The sequence below is a fragment of the Macrobrachium nipponense genome, chromosome 26 (assembly GCF_015104395.2).
Source record: "Macrobrachium nipponense isolate FS-2020 chromosome 26, ASM1510439v2, whole genome shotgun sequence".
Classification (NCBI taxonomy): Eukaryota; Metazoa; Arthropoda; class Malacostraca; order Decapoda; family Palaemonidae; genus Macrobrachium; species Macrobrachium nipponense.
The window spans coordinates 61,830,817-61,840,816 of record NC_087215.1 but is presented as its reverse complement, the minus strand read 5'-3'; the positions used below and the strand labels follow the sequence as shown (position 1 = coordinate 61,840,816).

At 37.8% G+C, this 10,000-nt stretch overlaps 1 protein-coding gene across 8 annotated transcripts in view; it reads right to left on the bottom strand.

Annotated features, from left to right (window-relative positions):
* The window catches only part of LOC135200329 (neurotrimin-like), a 482,527-nt gene that overhangs the window by 37,903 nt on the left and 434,624 nt on the right, over positions 1-10,000 (bottom strand). For 4 of the 8 annotated variants that reach the window (XM_064228888.1, XM_064228885.1, XM_064228887.1 and 1 more), the window contains exon 3: positions 4,799-4,837. The exons of the other annotated variants lie outside the window; for them this stretch is intronic. In XM_064228888.1, the coding sequence (XP_064084958.1) occupies positions 4,799-4,837 (39 nt within the window). The remainder of the gene's footprint in view (positions 1-4,798; positions 4,838-10,000) is intronic. 8 annotated transcript variants of the gene reach the window in all.

Genomic DNA, 10,000 nt, shown 5'->3' with positions numbered 1-10,000 from the left:
CGACGAAGGAAATACTTTTGGTTATTTTGTGGGAAAGATAACTGTGCTGATACAAGGTATGCTTATTTGGAGATTAAATGAACTATTTATTTTTATTTAGGCATCATTCATATACGAGAAGATTGCATTTAGGGTAACGATTCTGTCCGTTGATCAATATTTTCCCCTTACACATCGTTATTTTGAAAGAAAATATATTGTTTATTTGAACAGTATTGGGGCAAAGAATTTCTTTTTCTCGAGTTTTAGCCCGCAGGAAAGAAGAAGAGACCCTACCCCCCCCTCAACCACCCCTAACCCCCCCCACCCACCCACTGCCCCCTTCACACCACACCCCAATCTTTTGAGGTTAGGAGAAGGGGATGGAGGATGTTGGCAAGACAGGCAGACAGAACCTATCATGGTGATTACATTACGACACTCCAGGTGGGTGAGAGACTGCCCAGGTAGAGCTCGGGAGGAGAACACACTAATTAGGTTTCAGATCCGCGAAATTACTCCTGCCCCCTCCTACTGCTCCTCCTCCTTTTCTCTCTCTCTCTCTCTCTCTCTCTCTCTCTCTCTCTCTCTCTCTCTCATTCTTCTGGCAATGGATAGACTTATATATTGTTTTTCTTTACCATAGGTTTTAATTTCTGATTTAAGATTATGTTTCGAATCTTAGTAGCACAACACAGTTGGCTGTTACGTGACTTTAATGATATAATTCGAGAAATAGTTAAAATCGGATGAAAACGATTATTCTTGTAAGTTTTATTTCCTTTTTTTTTTCTTTGAAAATGCCAATCTTTTTGTTAACCGTTTTTCCATTGATGGAAATTCCGCACTTGAGTAGAACAGTGGCAGTTAGCGAGCGTTTTTGTATGTTGAGATATTGCGGATACTGTATTAGCCGATTGAAGTTCTACTTCAAAAATGGTTCAAGTACGACCGATAAGGTATCCGAATGACCGTATGGAGGGTATCCCTTCTTATCGTATCATTGTTATTCCCCGAACTGCCGACGTGGAATCAGAGGAATTTGTTTCTGGTGATTAGAAATTCGTTTCTCGATATAAAGCGGTTCGGATCGCACAATAAGCTGTAGGTCCCGTTGCTAGGTAACCAGTCCTAGCCACGTAAAATTATGTAATCCTTCGCGCAAGCCCTAGGAGAGCTGCTAATCATTTCAGTGGTCTGGTTAAACTAAGATATACTTGACTTTCTGTGTGTATGTGTGTGCGTGTGTTTTCAAACAGCTTCGGGATCATTTGATATGAGGACTTACTCTTTCAGTATTAGCAAACCATCTCTCTCTCTCTCTCTCTCTCTCTCTCTCTCTCTCTCTCTCTCTCATCTGTGTAACTTAAAATACTCCCAAGATGACAAGAACTATCTAAAATTTTCTATATTGTAAATAATAAAAATAAAACCTAACACAATCTCTCTCTCTCTCTCTCTCTCTCTCTCTCTCTCTCTCTCTCTCTCTCTCTCTCTGTGTGTGTGTGTGTGTGTGTGTGTGTGTCAGTCACGAAGTGTAGGATTTGGTGGAAATTTAATTGTGTCTTCCTTTTGGGCCTGCTCATCCTTCACACCTAATTGGAAGATCCACCTGGACGAGCGTTTTCTTGTTCGTTTTCTTTCTCCTGATTGCAATAAGAAATCAATATTGAGGTTTATCAGATATATAAAAAGTAATAAAAAGTAATTGAAGTAGAATGTTTGGATGATTGATTCCGGGTAGCTGTCAACGTCACGTTACCTGATGTTCGTATTTTGTGATTCCGGAGGTTCTGGTTTGATATCAAATTAGAATTTTTTTATAGCTTTATGTCAAAAGAAAGTATTGAGGTGGCTATTTGTCTGTCCGTCCGCGCTTTTTCTCTCCGCCCTCAGTTCTTAAAAACTCCTGAGGCTAGAAAGCTGCAAATGGGTATGTTGATCATCCACCTTCCCATCATCAAATATACCAAATTACAGCCCTCTAGCCTCGATAGTTGTTTTTTTTATTATTTATTTTTTTTCTTTTAAGGTTAAAGTTAACCATAATCGTGCGTATGGCAACGCTATAGGACAGGCCATCACTGTTCTGTGGCTGAAAGCTACTTCGGCCACGGCTCATAATGGTGTTCGATTGTAATATCTTTATGACATTGTTAATGTTACCAAGCCGCTGTTGTCATGAGGGTTGAGTTATTCAGTGTTTGATGCTACTACAATTAGAATGTGCGGTACTGAGTACGAGCTTGATGGCACACGCTACGTGGCGCTGGAACTCGGCGCTGCCCGTCATTCTCCCCTACCCTCCCAATCCCGTACCTACGCCACCCCCACCCGGTGTGGACAAGCAAGTTTGCAGGAGGAAGGTGGATGTGTCATGTCTCTCCAACCCTCCCGATCCCCTACCTACCCCGGGGTGGACAAATAGGTGTCAGGAGGAGGGTTGATATGCCATGTCTCCACTATGCTCCCGATCCCATACCTATCCTGTCCCCGCCCCGGGCGGACAAACAAAAAGGTAAATAATTGTGACGGCTTATATAGCTTACCAGTGTTGGCTTTCTGACACTCTCAGTGCCATGGACGATGATATAATTCTTACACACTATCCTCATTTATGGGGGAATATATAATCAGCAGTACATGAAGGTATACTCGGCGATGGCATGATAACCACATCTCCTTGATAGACTGGTCTTTCTTAACTCCTTCCCATGGCCGGTCGTATAGAGCTCGGTTTGTACTATTTAGAAAATATAAAGCTATTTTGTATTATACACCGCCTTTGCTAAGCAGTTCGAAACTCATGTAACATAGGTTAATTTGTTATAAGGGATTTGTATTTAACAGTTTGTATGAGAATGTTTCTATGAAAATTTTCGTAAATGTGATTATAAATCAACGTTTCGTGTATCAGTAGTCCATGCTCAACATTACTTGCTCTTCCATGCCTTCATTTTCACTGTATTCCGTTCGATATCCTACCCTCACACTCTTATCCTTACCAGCCTGAGACTGACGTTTGTAGACTTTCACCTTCTCAATCCCCGCATCTGTTACTCTAGAAGTAATGAGACTTCGTCCTTACCAGTCCTGTACACTGGATGTATTTATGCTTGTCCAAACAAGGTGCCTTATTTGTATCCAGGTCCCACTTTCTAAACAAATCAGATCTCATCCATGTCTTCTGTACCACATCCACACCAATTCAAAAGCAATTTAAAAACTCATTTTGAGTTTCAGGCAACTATATACACTTATATATAGATATATTTATATATACAAATACATGTGTATACATGTAGATATTTATGTAAATAAATTCTGTTAAAACAGAATACGTCTCAAGCATAAAAGGCCCATTAAAACACTCTGGGGTAAACCTAAGAACTATATCTCCCAATGAAACTTCTGTCATTCACGACTTAATAAGGATGGATGCCAGTCCACCGAAATATAGACCTTAGCTTTAAACTGGTCTGTTTATATATATATATATATATATATATATAATATATATATATATATATATATATATACACACGTACAAGCAGACACTGTTAATAAATTAAAAAGTCAGTTGCGCGCAGTCGACTCCATATAATTATACATATGCTGTATGATATTGTCATGCACTAATAAATTAACATGGGACGAAATGTATCACAGCTTTATTAAATAATAAGAAGATTAAACGTAGCATTAGCATTTCATGCAGAACTAAGCTGTTTATTGGTGCAGTGCTTCATGCTTCCCTAACCAATATCTAATTATAAGGAAAATTATGGAATTTTATTAGTTGGAAATGTATAGTGGATGGTAGGATATCATTTTAATCAATGGACATGAAGAAGTAATTAAACTGAATGAAAAGAACTGTGGGTGAGGTGCTTCAGTAGTGAGTATACTAATAAACGAATAGTAATTAGCAAATAGTTATGTTTTATATCTATTGGTGGTTACAGACGGACGTCGACGACCTTGACAGTTGTGACGCCCGTCTGTGATTCAAGGTTATGATGTGTCAGATGATTAGGAAGACATTAAGCTAAATACGAAGACGTGGACAAAAAGTGAGAGGTAGAGATGATTAGCATCTAAATATAATTGAATATTTATGAGGTAGAGGAGATTTATGAATCAAACAAAGGTTTCAAGAGGAGGATTTTATCAAATAAACTGTACAGAGGATTCAAGAGAAAGAGAAGATTATTTTCAAGTGAGTAGAATCGACAATTCAAGAGAGGATCTTATAAGGTAGAAGGAGTTTCATGAGGTAGAACAGCTGATTGTCAAATGAAAGGATAAGTTTGAAAAGGCAGAGGAGATTATCATCCTTTAAATTAAGCATAGGATTTAGTTTTCTTATCAGCAAGTAGGGCACTACGAGAGATAGCGGTGGAAGCATTCACTTTTAAGATTCGACTAAAGTATTTCAGTGAAGGACTTGTTTTATGGTTTAGTGCAGATTCAATGTGGTGGATTCACGTGTGAGTCAAGTCTTTGAATTATGCAAATATCATCTTTGTTTTTACTGGTAGTCATTGTTGTTTTTTAATCCTTTTTTTTTTGTGGAAAGATTTTAAAAGAAATTTTGGACTGTGTGGTTACTGTCTGAATGGTGAAAGTTGGTGAAAGTTGGTGAAGCACTAAGGCTTTTTTTTTGGTAACTGAGCCTTGGTGAAGGGCCGTTTATTTTGGTCTCCATTTAGACTTAGCAATATGTTTATCTGTCTGCGTCATCGTCACATTGAAGTGCGTTGGAAGCAATCTTTATTTTCTATTTAGCAACGAACAGTAAAAATATGTGATTAGATACCTCGGTAAGACTGTGATGTGTAGACGTGCTGAGCAGACCCTGAAACAACAATAATAGTTACTAGTTTGCCAAGACTGGCTTGAGTTGGTCACCAATTTATGCTGTTGAATGAAATTTTGAGAATGACTCGGCTTAACATTCTTTTTGATGCAAACAAAAGCATGAACTCACTTCGTTTTTTGGCGTTCTCGAAGCTATCCGGTTTTAGTGTTGATAACCATTGTTCCCATTCATGAGTTTTCGAGTTGATCGGAAATACTCGTTTTGCTTTGTAAATGTCAATTTTTTTAAATAATAATTTTCAGCATCTGACCTCCATATTTCTATTTACAGAAATGTATGTAGTTTGAATTTTGATTATGATATAAAAATGGAGGGCATATCTCGCAGCTTTCATTTGGTAAGTTTCTTTTGATCTTTTGGAAATTATAATTTTTGCACCTAGTTACTAGTAATCTCTGCATTTCACGCGATCCATTTACAGGTTTCTCCATTTTTAAATAGATGTGAAGAAGAGTGAAATACTTTTTAAAGGTATTTCTAAAGTTTTATTTCATCTGATGCCCGCAATTATTCTTGAGTGATTCCATTTCTCTTTAACAGGCCTGAGAATATCCAGTCATATTATTATGGAGTAATTTGTTGATATTGATACAATCTACCTAACCTATTTATTTTTCTTTTAATTCAGTAGTAATGGTGCTTTGTCGTCAGTAAGATTCACGAATGACAAAGGAGCATAAGATATAGGTTGTTCAGTCGAGGGTGAGATAAATATATCTTATTTAATTGGGGGTGAATTACTTTCTAAGACCATAGCTGCCCGTTAAGTATAAGCTGAAAGTTATGGGCTTTCTGGGGATCCATATTTAATTCATTCATAGTGTTGAATTAAGTGATTTATCAGTAACTGTACACTTTGGATAAATTTTTATCGACTTCGTTCTTCTGAGTGAGATTAGTGGATGTTTCACATTTTTTTTTTAATTTCCACATTTACTTGAAGTAACTATTGCCTTACTTAGCGATTCAAGTGACGTTGTGTTGTGTTTTGATAAGTTTGTTAGTGTTTGTGTCAGTTTTTCTCGGTCTCCTATCTGATATCGTGTGTAGTAGTTGTCATTCTTTCTGTGTTATCATTCATCCATTCATTTTTTGTGTCGTGCTAGACGGCGGCTCATAGTTAGCCGTGGTTTGCTATTTCAAAAGTGATACTTCAGTTGAAAAATTGTGAGACTGCAGGTAACGATATTGAAAACCTGAAATAGATAGAACATTCCATATTCCTCAAGGAATAGAAGAGCCGGCCTTTGTTACCACTTCTGTAAAAGGGCGTCGAAGTTAATCAGAAAAAGGTTGGGTAAATGATAAGCAAAATTGACCCTGAGTGACGGCCGCCAATTGCTTTTCAATGTTTAAAAAAAAATTTTACCCATTCAGAGTTTAATTTCTCATATTTGAGTCTCGTGCGTGCTATAAATGCCATTACCTTTAATTTTAAAAGAAAGCAGTATATTAGTATTTTTTATTTCTCCCTATAACAGTAACAAGGTGATTTGTGTCGGGTATTCACTTCTACCTCCTCCGTTGAAGAGTCGCTGTAATAACGTGCAGCGCAAATAACTTAGGACGGAAGATGTGAGGTGAACAGAGATAACAAAACGAAACTCCACAAGCGATGAAAAGTGTGAAAAATGACAGTGAATATCCTCTATTTATTGCGGAATATGTGTGTATTCCCTGAGCTAGTTGGTAATGGTGTGACGCCAATAAGCCCCGAACGCTCACGCTAAATCTGGAGACGTATTCCCCAAAGCTGCTTTGCTGTTGTACCCCTTTTCCAGATTCCACACAATTGCTGCTTCTCTGACTCTTTCCAATATCGGCCGTCGTTTTCTTGTTTTTTTTTTTTTCCTCCCTCTTACGATCTACAACCTGCAGGATTCATGCTAGTGGCTGCCTATTCCAATTCTCTGTCGTTTGTGTTTTGTTTTGTGGCATATATCGTTAAGTCGAAGGCGAATTTATATATATATATATATATATATATATATATATATATATATATATATATATATAATTTTTTTTGTTTTTTTTTTGGCTGTTCTGAAAATGAAATTTCTTGTATTGCCTCTGAGAATACATTATAATGTTTTATGCGAATATGTTTTATACCTTCCATCTTCTCTCTCGCTGTTGTTATTATTATTATTATTTTTTTCTTTTTTTTGTGCTCTATCACAGTCCTCCAATTCGACTGGGTGGTATTTATAGTGTGGGGTTCCGGTTTGCATCCTGCCTCCTTAGGAGTCCATCACTTTTCTTACTATGTGCGCCGTTTCTAGGATCACACTCTTCTGCATGAGTCCTGGAGTTACTTCAGCCTGTAGTTTTTCCAGATTCCTTTTCAGGGATCTTGGGATCGTGCCTAGTGTTCCTATGATTATGGTTACAATTTCCATTGGCATATCCCATATCCTTCAGATCTTGATACTATCCATTTTTTCCCCTTTCTTACTCTTCAACTCTGGTGTCCCATGGTATTGCGACATCAATGAGTGATATTTTCTTCTTGATTTTGTCAATAAACGTCACGTCTGGTCTATTTGCACGTATCACCCTATCTGTTCTGATACCATAGTCCCAGAGGATTTTTGCCTGATCGTTTTCTATCTCTCCTTCAGGTTGGTGTTCGTACCACTTATTACTGCAAGGTAGCTGATGTTTCTTGCACAGGCTCCATTGGAGGGCTTTTGCTACTGAATCATGCCTCTTTTTGTACTGGTTTTGTGCAAGTGCCGGACATTCGCTTGCTATGTGGTTTATGGTTTCATTTTTCGTATTGCACTTCCTACATATGGGAGAGATGTTATTTCCATCTATCGTTTTCTGGACATATCTGGTTCTTAGGGCCTGATCTTGTGTCGCTGTTATCATTCCTTCAGTTTCCTTCTTGAGCTCTCCCCTCAGTAGCCATTGCCACGTGTCATCGCTGGCTAGTTCTTTAGTCTGTCACATGTATTGTCTGTGCATTGGTTTGTTATGCCATTCCTCTGTTCTGCTTGTCTTTCTCCTGTCTCTGTATATTTCTGGGTCTTCGTCTACTTTTATCAGTCCTTCTTCCCATGCAATCTTGAGCCACTCGTCTTCACTGGTCTTCATATATTGCCCCAGTGCTCTGTTCTCGATGTTGACGCAGTCCTCTATGCTTAGTAGTCCCCTCCCTCCTTCCTTTCGTGTCATGTATAGTCTGTCTGTATTTGCTCTTGGGTGTAGTGCTTTGTGTATTGTAATATGTTTCCTCGTTTTCTGGTCTATGCTGCGAAGTTCTGCCTTATTATTATTATTATTATTATTATTATTATTATTATTATTATTATTATTATTATTATTATTATTATAGCGTTGAATGGCCCTCCTAACCTTGGTGCTGAGCATCAGCCGTAAATATTATACTCCAACTCATTCATTTTAAACGTTGGACGATCGCGTCCAAAGGTCCATATCGCGCCTCGTATCCCTTTCAACACGTAACTACACTTGGGGACCTTCTTAGGCTTGTGCTAGCGGTCTAAAGTAACTATTAATTATACCATCCCACTGTATACCCTTTCACAAGAAGATACTTAGCATATCCAGACACGGTTGGTTCTCCCGGAATCCAAATTCAGTATTATTCCCGGTACCATTTGATCGGTTCGGATTGCATTTGTTCTTTAGTAATCTGTAAGGATCTCTTATATAGTTCCTCGTTCCTCGTTGGACGGTTGGATTTCGCGCTCGGCTACCAGTTTGGTGGTCCGAAGTTCGATTCTCGGCTCGGCCAACGCGGAACCAGAGGAATTTATTTCTGGTGATAGAAATTCATTTGTCGATATAATGTGGTTCGCATCCCACAATAAGCTGTAGGTCCCGTTGCTAGGTAACCAATTGGCTTCTAGCCACGTAAAAATATCTAATCCTTCGGGCCAGCCCTAGCAGAGCTGTTAATCAGCTCAGTGGTGTGGTAAAACTAAGATATATATACTTAATCTTATCAGTCTCGCTTGGCACCTTGTGACTTATTCATGGCTCCTCCACTTGCTCCTATCACCCATTTATCTGGTTATTTGTAGTTGTTTGGTCAGTGCTATTGATTGACTCGTTTCTGTGAGCTGGCGCTGCCGTAGCTTTGTTCATCGAAGCTGCAAGAATGTTTTAAGCTATGAACTCTGTGAAGTCGAGTAGCTAAAAAAAAAAAAGAATCAGATAAAAAAAAGAATCAGATGAAAGTATGTCATGAAATAGACAGTCTTACTTATATCAATATAAATATTTTTCCATGAAATTCTAGACAATGTTGGATGGAAAGTGTAAAAATACAATAAACTAATAATAGATTAGATCATGTAAATATAATTGAACTTCGGTAAAGAAAAATCGTAAAAATATTTATGTATTTAAGAAAATCAGCATCCTCGAAAAATTTCTGCGAACTTTGGTAAAAAAAAAAATTAGTAAAAATTAACAAGAGATTACTATGTTTTTAAGAGAACCTGCTTCCTCGTAAAATGCGAAAATATTTATATTCGATTATTAGTTGCAGTATCTGAAATTTGCTATCCATTCACTCCATCGTTAAGTTCCTGTTTATTCGAAACTATTCACATATAGAATAATTGTTAATATTCATTCTGAATATAGAAAAATGAGTAAAAACGTAACAGAACAGTAGTGATATAAAAGATTATTGGAAGTTAAGACTTTTAACACTGATAGGTCGAGGGAAGAGATAAATCTAGGAAAAATACTGTGTAGAATGATAAAATAAACCAGATATATTGTAAGATATTTCAAATGCAAGCCGTGAAGAAATGAATGTAGCAAAGGGTCTAAAACATTCACTGGACTTCAAAAAGCAGCTCTTGAAACTGAAAAGCATCCAAAGCCTCTTCTTCAGACAAGCACGGACATTCACAACACCACAGGTCAGAGTTCTTTACTTTGCACATGTGACAACTGACAGCGGAAGGCGGTAATGAATAATACATGTTGGGTGATGCATCTTGCAGTGTATCTTTACGTGGCACATTGCAAACGGTGTTCAAGGTTCCTTGCAACGTCCCCCCGCGGCCCCCAGATGTTTTGCTTTTAACCCTTTTACTCGTTAACCGTTCTTTTTGTTCTCTTCCTACCTAACTTTCCAACTCCCACCTCTGTTTC